This window comes from Falco rusticolus, chromosome 1 (assembly GCF_015220075.1).
Source record: "Falco rusticolus isolate bFalRus1 chromosome 1, bFalRus1.pri, whole genome shotgun sequence".
Classification (NCBI taxonomy): domain Eukaryota; kingdom Metazoa; phylum Chordata; class Aves; order Falconiformes; family Falconidae; genus Falco; species Falco rusticolus.
In genome coordinates this window covers 18,180,638-18,197,459 of record NC_051187.1, presented here as the reverse complement: position 1 = coordinate 18,197,459, position 16,822 = coordinate 18,180,638, and the positions used below count along the sequence as shown (strand labels likewise).

At 54.1% G+C, this 16,822-nt stretch overlaps 1 protein-coding gene and 1 long non-coding RNA gene across 4 annotated transcripts; one reads left to right on the top strand and one right to left on the bottom strand.

The window, feature by feature from the left end:
• Positions 1 to 377: 377 nt before the first annotated feature.
• On the bottom strand, positions 378 to 10,071 carry LOC119140723 (multidrug and toxin extrusion protein 2-like). Of its 3 annotated transcripts, XM_037372262.1 has the most exons (18): positions 9,963 to 10,071; positions 8,122 to 8,223; positions 7,514 to 7,582; positions 7,000 to 7,148; positions 6,798 to 6,840; positions 6,033 to 6,077; positions 5,525 to 5,622; positions 5,184 to 5,281; positions 4,756 to 4,869; positions 4,447 to 4,514; positions 4,068 to 4,176; positions 3,601 to 3,676; positions 3,217 to 3,286; positions 2,430 to 2,562; positions 1,954 to 2,048; positions 1,631 to 1,712; positions 947 to 1,227; positions 378 to 837 (listed from the first exon to the last, which is right to left on the bottom strand). In XM_037372262.1, the coding sequence occupies exons 1-17, from the start codon at positions 10,062 to 10,064 to the stop codon at positions 992 to 994; spliced, it is 1,689 nt and encodes a 562-aa protein (XP_037228159.1). In that variant the 5' UTR covers positions 10,065 to 10,071; the 3' UTR covers positions 378 to 837; positions 947 to 991. The 3 variants fall into 3 exon arrangements, with proteins under 3 accessions (XP_037228159.1, XP_037228156.1, XP_037228165.1); XM_037372259.1 differs by having other exon boundaries at positions 378 to 1,227; XM_037372268.1 differs by lacking the exon at positions 6,033 to 6,077 and having other exon boundaries at positions 378 to 1,227.
• On the top strand, positions 8,218 to 15,541 carry LOC119140752. Its single transcript, XR_005101696.1, has 2 exons — positions 8,218 to 9,070; positions 15,224 to 15,541. It is a non-coding gene; the product is annotated as an uncharacterized LOC119140752 (long non-coding RNA).
• The last annotated feature ends 1,281 nt before the right edge of the window (positions 15,542 to 16,822 follow it).

Below are 16,822 nucleotides of genomic sequence, written 5' to 3'. Positions count from 1 at the left end.
ATGTGCCACACTGTCACCTAACTGCAGGTAAGAGCCTGGGACAAGTCTTGAGGGCAGGTAGCGCGGGGGTATTTGCATTAAGACATACGGCAGTTACGTGATTGCTCTGCGGGGCTGTGCACCACACTACCCTGTCATGTGGGAAGCAATGGAGATGCACAACCCCTGCTTTGGTACCCAAAGGGAAGCTCTGTGAGCCCAGCTAAGGCAAACCCCTGGCTGCTGCTGCACCCAGAGCCAGCCCCAAAGGGCACAGACAGGAGGCTGAGCCCTGTGCAAGCCCCCCACGCTGCACAAACCAGGCTCAGGGCTCTCCTCTCACGGCTTGGTCACGCCAATGACCAGGGTCATGCTCACACCACATTAACAGCTCAACATTTACTCAGAAAACTTTATTGTATCAAAATCCCACCTTACAAAAGTGCAAAGAAGAGTTGCTTTAGGCCCTGTGCCTGCCACACAGCAGGGAGAGCAGGGCCAGCAGCCAACGCCCCGGCAGCAGGCAGGGGAGCCAGCCATCTCCCAACAAAAATCAGCCTTTGTGCTGCTGCAGAGGTAGCGAGGGGGCTCTGCCGTGCCAAGACGCTGGCACAGATTGGTGTGTGAGGAAACTGGTGCTGTGGGCAGCAAGAACCTCCGCCATTAGCAGATGGCACAGAGAAATGCCCCCAGGGAGTAGGAAGCAGGACAGCAGCACAAGGTCCTTGTCTCCTTCCTGGGCCAGCCCCAGGACGTGCTCCCACCCATCACGAGTGGCGTCCCAGTGCAGTGCAGGAGAGGGACTGGCTTTCAAACACTTTCTTCCCAGATGCCACATCCTCAACCCCTTTAAGAACTCTGCACGTGGGATAAAACATTGTAAGTTAACCAGAAACTGAGCAAAGTGACCCTTTACAAGGAACAGAGGGGGAACGTCTTCCCCAGCACCATCCTCCTGGGACATTACCACGTGCCCTCAGTCTCTGTGCACAGCTCCCCAGTGTCACTGGTTCTAGCCACTGCCGGTCAGGAGACGGACCAGTATGCCCACCAGCAGGACAGCAACGGCAGCGGCAGCAGCCAGCACACGGCGGATGATCAGGGCCCTCCACACCACAGCGGGAGGAGCAGGGATGACAGTGGGTTCCTCTTGTGTGATGGGCTGGTGGTCAGGTTGCCTCTCGCCTCCCGTGATGCTCTCAGGCAGGACCACAGTGTCCATGGTGTTCATGTCAACGGAGATGTAGTCTGTGTGACAGAAAAGTGAGTGCTGCAGGGAACAGGCTGCGAAGTCAGGGTTTCCCAGTCTGATGCTGCACAAGCACTAGTGCCAGTCCTCAGGGTCCTTTCCCAAGGCTGAGGGACACCGGGACATGCCACAGCAAAGCGGCAGGTGTTCCCAGGTGATGCAGTCACTGGCTGGCAGCCCAGGCTCTTCCGTGGAGCTGCCAGGATGGTGACAGGGGAAACAGGGTGTCTTAGACCCCATTACTAAGCACAGGAGAAGTGCCACTGGCCTGGGACCAGCACCAGACACTATGCTCTTTCCAGCCATCTGCAGGGCAGAGCTGGCTGCCGTGGCTATGAAGGAAGGGAAGGGTTGGGTGGAGAATTTGGGCTCCATCCCTGTCGTCAGGCCCAGGTTACATACCCACAGCAGATGTTTTGTTAGCAGCCGTGCCACTGGAGTTCACATCTTCCAGTTGTTTTCTCATTCCAGCTCGGACTTGAGCCTAGAAACACATGGAAGTGTTGCTCTTCCCAAAGCAAGGGTGCCCTGCCCAGGCAAGGGAACCCAAGCCTCTTCCCTCCACACCCCCAAAGCAAGCATGGTCAGCCCTGAACCGCTCCCCTGCTGCGGGACAGCAGACAGACCCCATTTCACTTGTGCCTCCTTCCAGAGGGCTGCGGCATGGCACTGGGACAGGAACTCGCCCATCACCTTTCAAGAGCAGAGGAAAGCACAAGTCTCACCTCTCCTGCAGCTTTCTTCCAATCCATGCGCATGACAAAGGCGGAGAAGGAAAGAGCTTGCAGAGAGATGCAAACAATCATCCCCACCCACAGACCTGCGGCAACGCAACGTTAATTCAGGGAGGGCTGGAGGGAAACCTGCTTTTGCCAGCCACTGCCAAACTGCCCGAGGACCTCAGCGGGGTCAGATTATTGCCCCTGTCTAACCCAGCCTGGATGGGAGAGCTGCCCTGAGGGGCAGAGAGAGGAAACACCCTGTGCTGGGAGCAAGACTGGATTTACTGGGACACCTCAGCCCCCATTTGATGCAGGCTACTCAGAGCCTGCCAAATGCTTCAGCGTGCAATCCAGCACAGTGATACGAAGGAGGAGTTGAGCCCAACTTCCAGGGCTGAGCCTCTGCTCAAGGCACAGGGTTTGGCCCAGCAGAAGCAATGCTGGCGGCTCATACAAGGCCAAATCAAGGACACACGTACCTAACACCCCCATCTTAGCTGCAAACATCAGTGAGATGCCGACGGGCAGGCCGATGGCGTAATAGCTGATGGCGTTGGCGATAGCACCCATCTTCTGCTTCCCTGTGCCCCGTAGCACACCGCCACAGGTCGCCTAAGGAAAGCGGGCAGAGGAATCAATACACAGGACACAGCACATGCTGCAGAAGATACAGAGCCCTGGGGTACGGCACGGCTCTGTGAACAGGGGAACCCACAGCACTGTCCCACAGATCCAAGAGGGACCAAAGCCACATCGCAGAGCACATGACACAGGGCTCCTCCTGTTCCACCTGCCGAGCCAGGCACAGAACATGGAGCTGTCTGCAGGCACCAACCAGCACGCCAGTGGATCCCATAGTGCTTTCCACACTGCCTAGGTCCCTCTCCCAGGGACAGGGCAGGAGGAAACAGGCTGAAATTACTATCTAACAAGTTCCACGAGCACTGCCACTATGCTGGGAGTACCTGGTACCCCTGAAGACCCAGCTGCTCACTTGTGCTGCTCTGACAAGCTAGTAAGAAGCTGAAGCCTTGCCTGGGGAGAAGAGGGAGAATGAACTGGGCTGTTTGCAGCAATGCCAGTGGGCAGCTACAGGTACAGGGGACACTGAGGTGCTATAGGTAATGCAAGCAGCTGCTTTGACAGTTTGTTGCTTTCCTCGTCTGTATCATTTTATATGATAAGAGTAAGCTTAAATGCAGCTTTGCACTCTCCATTGCACCCCAACCTGCAGAGAGAAATAGCTCCATATGAGGGAATACTCACTGCTGCTGCATCAAACAAGTGGAACGGAGCAAAGATGATCACCACTTTGGACACCAAGATAACGATCTCCCTGTTGGGAAGATGTACATACTGATCAGGGAAAGCAGCACCACCTGGTCCCGAGGGACTCTGGTCCTGACATATCTCCCTTGGCCAGCTGCAAAGCCTGATCCCAGCCCATGAGACTCGAGAGGATGCGTGCAGCTTGGGCACCACCATGGTAGTGTCCCAGTGTCAGAAGCACCTGTGCTGCCCGATGACACCTTTGGGAATGTGTTTGACAGATGGAGGTTTGTGAACTCTGTCAGCAGCTTCTGAGCAGCTCCTGGGATATAAATTGCACCCTCCAAGAAGTTAATACTCAAAAGAAACCTGTTAACCCACTTGTCATTGGTGAAGATGTATCCCACCACATCCTTTAGGGTTCCCAGCAATGTTGCAACCACCACAGCAAAAACTCCTGAAAGAAAAAGAAATAGTCAAATTGCTTGCTTCAAGGGCAAGCTCCTGACCCAGGCCCAGAGCTCAGGGGCTTCGTGTGAGGGGGGCCGGACTTGGCTGACCTCCTGGTGATACTGCAGTAGAGGACACATCTGTTTTCCTCACTTTCTCCCCAGATAATCCCTCTACCATCTGGAGGTAGAGGACAATGCTAAATTGCATTTTTAACTATCACAGCCTTTGCATAAGGTTCCTAACAGACAAGAGGAGCCAGGGTTTCACCTTCCCCAAACAGAGGGTTGAAACAAGTGGGTCTGTGTTCCTAGGGGGGGTCCCCTGCCCTGTGAGAGGGGAACTGAACCATTTGCTGATAATTGCCCTTTATTCTGCTCTGCAGGACCTGGGCTGACCTGTGCACAGCAGGGCAGTAATGCAGGAGGTCTTGGCTTGCACTACATCCCCCGATCCCAAGGCATTGCCCACTCGGACACTTGCAGCCACGCTGAAGCCCAGAGGCACCTGAGTAGCAGGAGACAAGGAGGAGGTAAGCAGCAACACAGCCTGGAGCAATTTTCTTCTTCCCCAGTAACTAATTCAGGGCAAACTGGCATTGCTGCAGTAAAGGGATTTTCCCCCTGTAGCACACCCCTGGATGTGCAGCTGCACAGCAGGTCTGAGAGCAATCACCTGCCTGGTATGGACTCCTGCTGCCCACCCCTGCTTCCCTCCCCAGCCTTGATCTGGGGGCTCCTCCCAGGCTGACCTTGGTTTAATACACCCAGCCCTTACCATGTACGCTGCAGAGGAGAGCTCGTAGATGACAGACTGCGCACCCAGCTCCACCACACTGAGCAGCCCTGGAAAAGATTCATCCCTTCCTTCACTAGGTCAGAACTAAACCCCTCCTTTGCTGGCAAGGAGGCAGTGACTGCAGGGTTCCCATCTAACAGATGCAGCATCCTGCAGAACCAACCCTGCAGGCGAGGAGGCTGCCAGTAGGAGGTGGGACACACTCAAGAGGCAGCCACCAGAGCAGGCGTGGCTGGAAGATGACTTGTTTGAACTACAGGAAAAAAAAAAAAGAGGGTTTGGACTCACCTGCCAAGAAGCTCCCAATTTCAAAGGTCCACCATTCAATACACATCATGAGCATGCCAGGCACGGCCAGCCGGATAAAGGAGCCCCAGTCCAGGAGGCAGTCCCTGGTCCAACCTGCAATGTGAGGTGAAGCAAAATGAATGCATGTTCTCCCTTTCCTCCCCTGAAGGGGAACTATATGCTCTCCTGGATGCTCTCTGAGGACAATCACCACCGCAGATCACAGGACATCAGCCTGGTCTTGCTGCTGTACCATTCCCAAGACAGGATGATCAACAAGAATGCATTTGGAACTACAGCCTTGAGGACATGGCTACAGCATCTTCCTGCCTTCAGGGGATGGTAATTGCTTTGTCAGGTGCCAGTGACAGTGCAAAATCCCCAGGGCTGGACACTGGTATTTTGAAGGATTAAGCCATGAACAGTACCTCCCCAGGTCTCCACGTGGATCTTCTTCCACCACACGTAAAGGAAGAGGAGAATGGCCTGGGTGTACTGAGAAACAGTGTTAGCCCAGGCAGAGCCCCTGGGGAGAGAGACAGGCAGATTACAGATGACATCCTCCCCACACTCCTCAGCTACCACAGAAGAGACCTGGTGGCACCCATATGAGCCCTCCTGCAGATGCCTCTGGCCTTATCTTTGCAGGCTGGTTGGTTGGGGACAGCGCATGGTAGAACTGGGTACCCAGGACATCCCCCGCCACCCCCAGCCCTGAGCAAACCCCTGCACCCAGGGAGAGGCTGTCACCGCCTCCACTCACACTTACACCAAGCCCAGCTTCAGCACATATAGGAAGAAGGCGTTCATGACCACATTGAGGATGTTGGCTGCAATCCCCGTCAACACCTGAGGCAAAATGATCGCCTGGAAGCCAAGGAGGGACTTTGGAGTTTGTTTTCCCAACACCACCCAAGCCCCCTGTAGCAAACACAGAGGAGGGAGCTTCAGCAATTCCCAAGGAGAAAGCCAAGAAGGTGGCTCCTGTTTCAGGTAAAGCTGGATTGTGTTAGACACGCAGAGGGTAGTATGCAGGGCTCAGGAGCTGGTGCAATCAATAAAATGCAGAGCTGGGAGGTAGCAATGGGGAAATGGAGCAAACTAAGGGTGGTTCCCATGAGCTCTCCCTGCCCTGCAGGGCCAGCGGGGGGGCTGTGCATCACACATTCCTCAGCCCAGCTCCCTCCAGAACAGGATGAACTTAGATCCCCAACTTTATCAGTGGTCCTAGGAATACCTTTAATCTATGGCCCAGAACCTGACTAGTTATACAATACCTGACTTAGTAAATATCTTGTCTGCAGCTGGTACAGAAATGCCGCCTGCAAAAGTCAAGATTCATTTCATCAGCACCACCGCACATGGTTCAAGCTGCCACTTAACACTCACAGATGGGTCCTTCCCTCAGCATCCTGCACTGCCTTCTCAGGGTGCCCCAGGCAGGCTGTCCAACACCCTGCTCCGGTGGTCTGGTTGAAGTGTGGCACCTGCCAGCACCAGCTGCATCCAAAGCCAAGGGTAACAAAAGGCATCTGCATCTCCCAGTCTCACTGGGAAGAGAGATCAGTCTCTAAATGGGAAATCTGTGCTTCCTCATCAGCAAGAGAGCCTGGAACCCTTGGGAGAAAGGATTAACCCATGCTTATTTCCCAGGGGTAGTGCTCCCTGTCACTAGCCAAGAGTCCAGCAGCTGTGAGTGTGTGCGAGCAGCAAACTGCAGCCTTTATCTCAGGGCTAAAAGCGAGCCCTGCTGACACTAGTTCCAATGTCCATCACCAGTTACGTGTTGTGCAGAGACACAGCCTGCAGTAAAAGCCTTTGCACAGCAAGATGAGAGACTGCATGTCTGCTGGTCCAGCAGCTGCTGGCCAACACACATCTGTTAAGGCCCAGGTTCAAGGGGTACGTTGTAAAGCCCTAAACCATGCTGCCCTGTGATCCATACAGCAAGAACCCTCCCTCCTTTCCCCTAATGACTGATACAGAGGATATGTATATATATGAGGGATACAGAGCTTCTAACAGCTTTAGCAGCAACTTACAGGGAGCGCTGGAATAAAGATCATCACGTAGACCTGAGTTAACCTGAAAGAGGAGTTGTTCCCCCAGTTAACGATAGAACAAAGCAAGAACCAAACCAGGCAGCGTTGCCCTCAAGCTCCACAGAGCCTTGATTTCAACACTACATGGCAACCCACCCACAGCCAAATGCCTGATCCAGAAGGGCTTGATCTCACCGCTGACCTGGAGACCTCGGGGTCCTGTCGGATGAGCAGGAGGATCCGCTCCGTGTTGATGAAGAGTGCCCAGCAAGGGAAGCAGCAGAGCAGCAGGATGAGGATTCCCCGCTGCAGGATGATGCCCACCTGATTCAGGTTCTTGCCACCGTATGTCTGAGTCAGGAGAGAGGACCAAGGTGAGCATTGCAGAGAACCAAAGGGTCTGGGTAAATGTTCAGGACCCAGGGCAGCAACAGGCCGATTAAATGCATTTCCCATGTTCTGCCGTGGCTAATGCCAGCCTGGTTGGGTATAACTGGCTCTCAGGCAGATTGGACATCTCTTGGCTACCCAGGCATGACCCAGAGCTCCTTGGGGGAGCTGCAGGGAGGGAGCAGGCTCCAGCCAGTGCATCTGTAGCCCCGTGCTGACTGGAAGCTGCCATCCTTCCTGCTTTGTGCCCAGATCACACTGCACAGGAGGCAAGACACCACCGATCAAACGCCACCAGGCATAAGAAAGGGAGAGCCGCTACTGACCTGGGACATCAGCGTGTCACATGCTGAGGCTAAACCAGAACCGACGGAGATGCCTGTCACGTTGATAACCTGGAGGAGAGGCAAGTGACTTGGCTTGCAAGGGAAGGTGACAAGGGACCTGTCCCAAAGCATTCTGTCCCTCCCAGATGCCTGGGGAGACAGTTCTCTAAGCGTTCTTGGGAAATTTCCAGCCCTTCTCTATTCCTCAGAATAACACATTCCTGTTACCTAAACAGCCCCTTCTCCCCTGTGGTGTGGAAAAGGATCTTCTAGCAAGGGGTGACTACCTGAATGACCACAAACAGCAGTGCTCCTAGCCACACATGCACATCTAGGTCTGGCGGGTCCGGAGAGCTGGTCACAATCTCCAGCTCCCTGCCCAGGTGCTGGCCTTACACTGGCACACTCACAACTGCCCAGTTCCCACCTCCTGCCTATGCTCAGGGCAAAAGAACAGCTGGGTGGATGTGATGTTTGCATTGCATCAGGCTGTGCTTACACAGGGGGTCCTCACACGCGCATTCCTACAGGTTTGGAATTCTTCTTCTTTTTTTGGTGACACATAATTCGTATATTTTACATCAGAGGGGAATCACAGTAATACATACGGACACAGCCAGTGTCACAGCATCCAGTTCTGCTTTCCCCAGGTGGCCACAGAAGATGGAGCTGACCACGCTGATCAGGAACCCCAGCAGCTGGGCGACAAACTAGGATGGGAAGAGAAGGTGATGGTGAGATGAGGACGCATTAGGACTTGAGGAACACCACCTCTCCTCAGGAGTCGGCCTATGAACAGTCGAGTTTCTGGTGTCACCGCAGCACCTCATCTCCAGGCCAGGGGTCTGCTGCCCTGGGAACCTGTCCCTGCTTGCCAGCACTGCTGGGGCAGAGCAGGCAGCTCTAGGACTCACACAGGCTCTCAGTGGCTTTGTCTTTCAAAGCAGACCTCTACGTGCCCTGTGGTATTTTGGTGTTACACAGCCAATCTGCCAAATGACCTTGTTTGCATGGGGCATAATGGCTTCACTAGAAATCCTCTTTCTCAGGATGAAAGATGCATACAGGGGGGAAATAAGAAAATCCCAGTGCCTTTCCACACTTCCATGCACCTGTGGTAAACTCCCCTTCCAAAGCACAACATCCTCTCCTCCTTGGAGAAACACCAAGTCCAGCCTGCTTGTTCCTCGCCAGGGGCTACAGCCAGGCTTGATGATGCTGTAGCAGAGATTGCACTCCAGCCCTCATTTTCCCTTGGCAAGAGGACAGCCCCTCTACAGGCATCTGAGGTAGAGTGTTGTGGCACAACTAGAGCCAGATGGTCGGACTTAGAGACATTTATACCCACTGAGGGGTGGGCATGGCTGGGGACCATGCCCAGGCTCTACTCACACTCCTTTCCACCCAGCAGCTGACTAGCCAAGAGCCCAGTGCTGCCGGAGAACCAGCCCCTGTGGGGCCAGAGGAAGAACAGAACAAAACCTTCTCCTCGCCAGACCTCCCACCGCTGCCTGAGGATGCAGTGCTGCCAGGCCCGAGCACATTTGACCTGCTGCTGTGAGTAATCCCCACTGGAGGGGTCTGTACCTCCGTGATAGTTTCAGCACAGAAATGATCATTAGCTAATGACAGCTGTAGGTTTGGGTTTGAGGTTCCCTGCGCACGTGGCCAAGCAAGCTGTGCCGCAGGTCGAGCAGCAGGGCACTGAGCTAGGGCTGATGCTTTCACTTACAGGAACCGAGACCCATCTGTACTTCCCCACTGCCCGAGCCCCACGGGCAGCGCTAGGAGGCCTCCGAGCAGTTCAGTACTTGGCACTTGTTGACCAGACAGGGCAGAAGACTCAAAAGCAGAGAAGCGCAGAGGCAGAGGGTTCACACCAGGGCTGTGGTGCATGCCCCCCTTGGCCAAAGCCTCTGCCAAAGGTGCTCAGCGCTGTGGCCACCCAAGAGCCATCTTCCAGATGGACGCTGGGTTCCAGGACAGCGAGCCACGGTTTCCTTTGCACCCAGAGCCTGGAAGGGCTGGCCAAGGGGCTGGCAGCGAGGAAAGCAGCTCGCTGGTCACCCAGGGAGTCCATGGCAGCACCAGGGCTGCCCCCCTCTTTTGCAGGGCAACGGCACAGCACGCCCCCCGCCCCAAGCCCCCCACTGCACCCGCTGCCGGGCCCTGCCGGAGCCTCTGCCCGGTGCCCTGGGCCGGAGCTCCGCGCTCCGCCACCGGGACCCCGGGTAACAACGCGGGGGGAGCGGGCGGGTGCTGCGACCCCCGGGCGGGCGGAGGGGCTGCGCCTGCCGCCCGAGGGGCGCTGCAGCGGCACGGCGGGCACCCGGGGTCCCCCCCGCAGCCCAGGGGGGCGCAGGGCACGGCCAGCCCCGCGCTGATCCCCAGCCCAGCGCCGCGGCCGGCCCCCCCGCGCCAGCCGCCAGCCCCCCGCCCCCGCTCTCACCACGGGCCCCGCCAGCCGGGCCAGCTCGCAGCTCTCCCGCCGGGCACCCGCGGGCAGGAGGAGCCGGGCGCCGCGCAGGCACCGCGCCGCTACCGCCGCCATGTGCCGCGCCGCCGCCGCTGCCCGCACGCCTTAAGGGCACGGCCGGGGCCGCCTCCCCGCCCCCGGGGCTGTGGGCGGTGCGGGCCGGCGCGGGTCGGCACGGCACGGCTCGGCTCGGCTCGGCTCGGCCGGGGCAGCTCCGTGCGCCTGCTCAGGGCTAGGGACTCCCGCCACCACCACCACCAAGCGGTGGGACCCCCACCTTCGTATTGTGCCCCCCGCCCCCCGTGAGGATTTTACACACACACACACACACACACACACGTGTTGGCCAGAGCCAGAACCCACCGTGGGGGTTTGGAGGGGCTGGGCACCCCCCCACGTGGGTTGGTGAGGGAGTTGGGGTCCACCTGTGTGGGAAGCAGGGGACCCCCTTGTTGTTAACTGGCATCTAGAGGCTATAGGATGGCGACACCCTGTCTCCCGAGGATCCCACCCACATGTTGACCAAGGGGTCACCAGAGGTCCAGACACCCCCACCCCAGGTGGTGTCTATGGACTGGGAACCTCCTTGTGGGGCGATGGCTTCGGACCCCCCATGGGCTGGCTGTGGGCTGGGTCCCCCAGCGCAGGGGCTGGCCAAAGGCAGGGATGTAGGTTTGGGATGTAGGCACATTCTCCAGGACCAAAGAGATGTCCCCTCTGCCTCTATGATAACAGGGGGGATTGGGGGCAGCTGGCTCTGGGCAGCCTCCGCCTCTCCTCCATCCACCCACCAGCACCTCATGAACAGGGTGACCCCCCCTCCGAACCAGGGATTGCCACCCAGGTGGCTGGCACCCAGCTGCCTGCCCTGTGGTGTGGTTTGAAGCGGGGGGCCGCTGCACCCCACGTCTGGGCTAGGGTGCCATGGCTGTGCCCAGCGCCTGGCAAGAAGGAGCTTTGGTTTGGGTGGGAGTTTGGGTTGTTACAGGAGTGAAATTCTACCTAAGTGCAGGTGCTTGTAACCAAGTAGCTGTAACCAAATCTATTTGTAACGCACGGAAACTTGCAGTGGAAAATGGGGCTTGGTTTTACAGCTGCTTAAATGCTGCCTCGGTGCCTTAGAGCTGTGATGTCACCACCCAAAAATGTAAAGTCTTGTTAATATTTCACTTACCCCCTTGCTTCTTCAGATGTAATGGGACATCATGAAAAATTGAGTAGTAGCAGTGGTGAGTCATAGGCACTCTGATTTTATGTGCCATGATGAAATCAGAGTATCTCAGGCCAAAAGAGTGGCTGGTGCTGCTGCGTTCTGGTCTTGAGTTCCTCCTGATTGTGGTGGTAGTCAAGGTGGAAAGAGCAACTTGCAAAATTTACCTGAAGTTTTTCCTTCAAGAAACACATGTTTTGGTGTAGGCAGACTTTTTTTCACAGATCACCAACACCTTGTCACGAATGAGGAAAGAACAATGCAGAGTTTGGGGATGTATTTTAATTTTGGAACAGCTTCTTCTTCCTTTGGTGGTGTTCACATCACCATGACTCACACTTTGCAGCAGGCGCAGGCTGAGCTCAGGTAAACACTTTGCTCCTCTCCAACAGGGTAAAGTGGAGGAACAAAGTGACTTGCAGAATGGGAATGTCCTGGGCCAATGTTTTCAGGCACAGACACTGCAAGTCAGGCTCTTACATTAACGTTTCAGAGACTTGAGGCCTTTCTTGCCCTGGGTGCTCTGCATTGTCACCATGCAGTGTGCCCACCTGCAGATGGGACTGCTCAGCACCACTGAAAAGAAGCTAAATAGAGATTTTTCAGGCTGATGTTAAGACAGCCAGTGTGCAAATCTCTGCTGTGTTGTCTGAAGGTGAAAAATGGACTGAAGAAATGAAAAAGAAGGTGTCACTCCAGTCTTGTGCCATCTAAAGCACCGCTGGCGTTTGCCCCAAATGGCGTGGCTTTGTTCAGGCTTGGCAGGCTGGGGCTACTGCTTCTCTCCGTGATTCTTCCCTCATGTGTCCTGGCTGGTGGTGTGACTTCTGTCCCCAGCCCAGCTACGTGACGGCCAGAAGGCCCCTGTGGTGCCATGTGGAGGCAAGAAGGGACATGATAAGGCTCAGATGGTGCCATTCGTGGTCCTCAACAAGCAGCACAAGTGTGACCGCCTTTGAAGTTTACTTGTGACCCTGCTGAGATCAATACCTTTGAGCTGGCAAAGAGGAGGGAAGACAATCAGGCAGAAACCTGGGAAAAAGTGTTTTGAAAACAGTAAGCTCTGTCTCTTCAGGCTAAAGAGAGAAATTTTATCTCCCAGCCCCAGGAGCCGGCTGCTGAACTAGCCCCCAGAGAACCAAGCCTACATAGAAGGGCTGTGATTGAACCCCCCCTTCTTGCGTTTCGCTGTTTGAAATCAACTATATTTGCTTACAAAAGAGATGTTTTGTGTTTCTGTGGTGACATGTGGATCCCAGTCTTGCTGGGGAGCAGCAGAACGGGCGCCCCAGGACCTGGTCTGATGTGCGTGGGTGCCCTGAGGTTTCCTCCATCGCTGGCACGACAGACCTGGCTCTGCTCTCACATTAGCCCATGAGCTGCTGAGGGGGATGCGGGTCGGTGCAAACTCTCAGGCTGAGTCCTGCACTGGCACTGGATGCTGACACGTTTGCTCCTTCCCTTTCTGTCACAGGGACAAGGACCTTGCTAGCTGCCCTGGTGCGATTTGGCAGGGCTCATCTGCCGGAGCCTTTAGACAGATGGGGAGGGTCAAAGGTATCGCTAACCTTGCACCAAGCTGCCCTCAGCAATCTGGATATTAACAGTATTGCAACACCAGTTAGAAGAATTAGAAGGGTCAAATTCCTTTGGAGCATAATATCGTTGAACTCGGTCATTTCAGACCTCCAGTGAATTTGGAGCAGCATTTTAGAAGGATGATACCTTAACACAGACCTGTTTAAAGGAGTTAATGTGTGACCAGCTACAAACCATCTGGAGCAGACAGATGGCCTGCCCTGTTGGAGCTGGTTTCAGCAGCTGGGCCCCTGTGCAGTTAGAGATGCTGATGTGAATCCAGAAGAAAGCAGCTGAGGGGAGAAGCATTGCAGTTGCTTGCGTCATTTGTAGAGCAGAATTAGGCCTTTTTTTCTTCAGATTTCCAGCAGGATGACTACCCTGGGTTTTCTCTAGATATGTATGTCCATATGCTGAAATGCAGCCAACATCCTGTTACTAAAATAAACCCCACAAATGTACCGTGTCTGGAACCGTTGCGATTAAGAGCTACCAAATATGAAAAATGTCAGAACACAATGGATTTATATGAAATGCTCAGCTGTTTGAAGAGTGCCCCTTTCTTTTAAGAGACATTGCTGCTGGCTGATGTCCGGATACCATGGAAAATCCCCTCCCCTCCATGCAATGTGGAGTTCAGAATATAGCTAAATTAAAAACTAAAGAGCCTTTTGCAATGAAATCAGTTTTTATTTGTGTGCCGCACCATAGGATCAGAGGATCAGAGCTGTCAGTGGGTGCAGCACATGGGTTTGGGGCTTGTCAACACAGAGAACAAACCAGAATAGCATCTTTAGATAGCTCCCCTTGCTTGATGGTCTGACTGCAAAGAAAGTTCTGGAGTAGTAAGCACATTAGCAAAGCATGCTAATGATCCTAGGCTATAGTGACCCTTACTGCAGGGTAGTCTCTCTACTGGCTACACAGGGTTTGTTTTTTCTGTTTAACCCCTCGTAAGTGTTCTCAAGTCTGTCTTGCTGATTGAGGTGGCTTCCTTGGGCCCAGGAGAATCAGTGTTCCACTGCTGCCTGCGTCTCCAAGGTATAACTAATGTCCAATAATGTCCAAACCCATAATGTCTAACAATGTTTTAAATGGTGCTAACTGGTGATGCAGCTGCTGCAATGAAGCGGCTACAGAACCTGCATTTACATGGCTGCCGGAAAGGCTAAATGGGGGAGTGGGCAGCTCTCAGTGGTCTGTCATCATCCCGTGTGTCCTTATTGCCTGTAACCACTGGGTTTTGGCACAGTCAGTCCCACAAACAGGACCGCTCATGTCATTATTTGTCCCAACTTGTGAGTGCGGACATGCCTCTGTAAGAAGAGTTATAGAGAAGCTCGAAACCGGTGTTTACAGTGGATGGAATTTATCCAAAAGGCAGTTGCCTGATGATAAAGAAAAAAAAAAAAAAAAAAAAGGCAATGAGAAGTCGGGTGTCTGGCAGCACCCGCAAGCCCCGCCGTGCCTCTGCATTTCTGCACATCCGCCGCTGTGTGCTGCTGCCTGCCCGCGCCCTTGCAGCCCTGCGTGCTCTGCGAACTAACCTGGGGCTCCTTTTCTGTCCTGGAAAGCTGCCTTCCCAAAGACTGAGACTCACCAGACAGTTTCTCTGCTGTTGGTAAATCAGAATTTTCTCTGATGGCTTCTTTTATGCTGTGGCTTTAGGGTAACTCAGTTACCACTGTTTAAAAACCACCCTGAGCATGCAGTTCTTTTCCTCTTTTTGCTGGCATGGGTTTAATTTGCTCAAGGTGATGAACATATATCCCCACAGCTCGGTATCATTGGTTTGGGGCAGAAGCCGCAAAGCCTGACGAGCTTCCCCAATCGAAACAGCAAGCGTGAACTCAATGCCGTTTGCCATTGCTGCTGCCAATGCCTTGGGCTGGGGGCTCGCCCGCTGACTCAGCCCCCTGGACCCCCTCGGGGCTCGGGGGTGCTGCTGCCCTCACTGGCAGCCCTGGCTCCCCAGGAGGTGATGCTGGAGCCCCGCAGGTCCCCACTCTACCTCCAGCCCAGGTGCCTTCACCCCACTCCCTGTAGAGCCGGCATCAGTCAGGGGGAGGCCGGGGACGGGAACAGCCCCCTTTTCCAGCCATTCTTGCCTTTGCCCCTTGGGCTTAGCACTTTTGCCCTGCTGCATTTCATCAGTATTTGGGTTTTTTCCTTCCTGACAAGACCCTAATAAACACTGGTTGTGGGGGAAACAAATCCAGGCAAGCACAAATATTTGACAAATGTTTGCCGAATGCTTTGGAAAAACATTTGCTAAATACTTCAGTGAAAAATACAATATATACCAGTGAAAGGGGATGCAGGGTAAAAAACGGTACTTAGAAAAAATGAGTAGGAGTTAGGGAAATGCAGACTGGCACTGTCTCTGTACAGACAAGAAACTGCTTATTAAAAGCCTCCTGATATCATCCTGCCTCTTTAATTCCAGTGTCTCAAGTCGGTTCCCAAATGGGCATCCCGGATCCATGATCCTGCTGTGGAGCCTGCACATGGACAGACATCCATCCACAAGGGCAGCACTGCAAACGTTCGCATGGTTTGACCCCAGTTTAGTCACACCTCACGCACGCTGTGATAGTGTTTGGTAATGACGGCTGTTTCCTCATTTCATGTTATTGTTCTTTAAGAGAGAGAGAGAGAAAAATGCTTTTTACTTGTTCTCTATTTCAGAGCCTCTTACTTCTGCTTTGTTCACTAAAAATGGGGCCAGACAAATTAACTGCAGCAATAAATATTATTTTTACTACAGAGTATTTATATTGCCACACGGGTTGGTCAAGTTCAGGGCTGCAGACTTAAAAAACATCTTCCCTGCCCTGAAGAGCCCAAATACTTAATTAAGGCAGATAAGGCAGGACAAATAAAAACAAGACAAAACTCCTCTTGCTTTGAACCACCTCTAGGGAGCAGGTCTTGGCAAAAGAAGAGAGAGATTGTAAAGCTGTAATAATAATAACGATAATTAATTGTATTTATAAAGCATCCCCTAACGGCTCTGGATGCTATGCAGGGATTTTAAATACAATTGAAAGCAGCAACAAGAAGCAGCCAAATAAGGAAGTGTTAAAATAAAGGTGTATTTTACAGTAGCTAGCAAGATTTAAGAGTTTAGGGCTGTTTCAAGAAGTAAAACGGAGAAGGTACCCAGCCTGTGTACACATTTTACGTCCCATGTGCCTCAGCAGTGCCTGTGCAGCTGCATGGCTGTGAAGGACAGTACACGTGCAGATGCTCCAAAGCAAAAGCCTCTAACTTCAGCCCCCCCCCCCGACCCGTCCTCCGGACTGAGCCTCGCACACACTCGCACGTTTCTTCTGCTTTACCAGCACGTGAGAGGGGATGGCGCATGCTTGTCCGCAGAGGTGTTTGCCAGCAAGGGCAGGCAGGTCAGGGCACGCGGGGTGCATGCAGGGATGGCAGGCTGAAGCGGCTGAGCATCCCTGCTCCAGTGAATTCTGCCGGCTTACAGATTGCAAATACCTTGTAAAGCCTGGTTTGCATGTTGCTGTCTTGCTGTATTTCCTCTCTGTATTCCAGCCAGCAAGACGGTGTAATTCCATGCAGCAAAATTTACTTGTGTTTACACTTCTGGATTGGCTGTCGCATTTTTCCGCCCACCATTGACATGGGTAAACATGTATTTGTCTTAGATTTTGAAAACAAAGACGGGAAACGCTGTCGTTCTGCAGGCTTTGTGAAAGCTTGCCCTGCCTGTACTGAACACATGGGCCAGCTGGAAGTGGCCCTTCTCTGGGCAGTGATTTGGAGAACGGGTGGCCCAGTTGGGTGGGGGGGGTTGCATTGGGAGCGAGGGGGCAGCAGGGTGGGTGACTGGGGGCACAGCCGAGCCAGCTGCTGGTGCTCAGCAGGGGCCGGCTCCGGGCCGCGGGGTAGAGCAGCGAGGCAAGGCCAGCGCCTGCCCAGGATGGAGATCCCTCTCCTCCTCCTCTCCCTCTCCTCCTCTCCTCCCTCTCCTTCTTCCTCTCTCTCTCTCTCCTCCTCCTCTCCTTCTCCCTCTCTCTCTCCT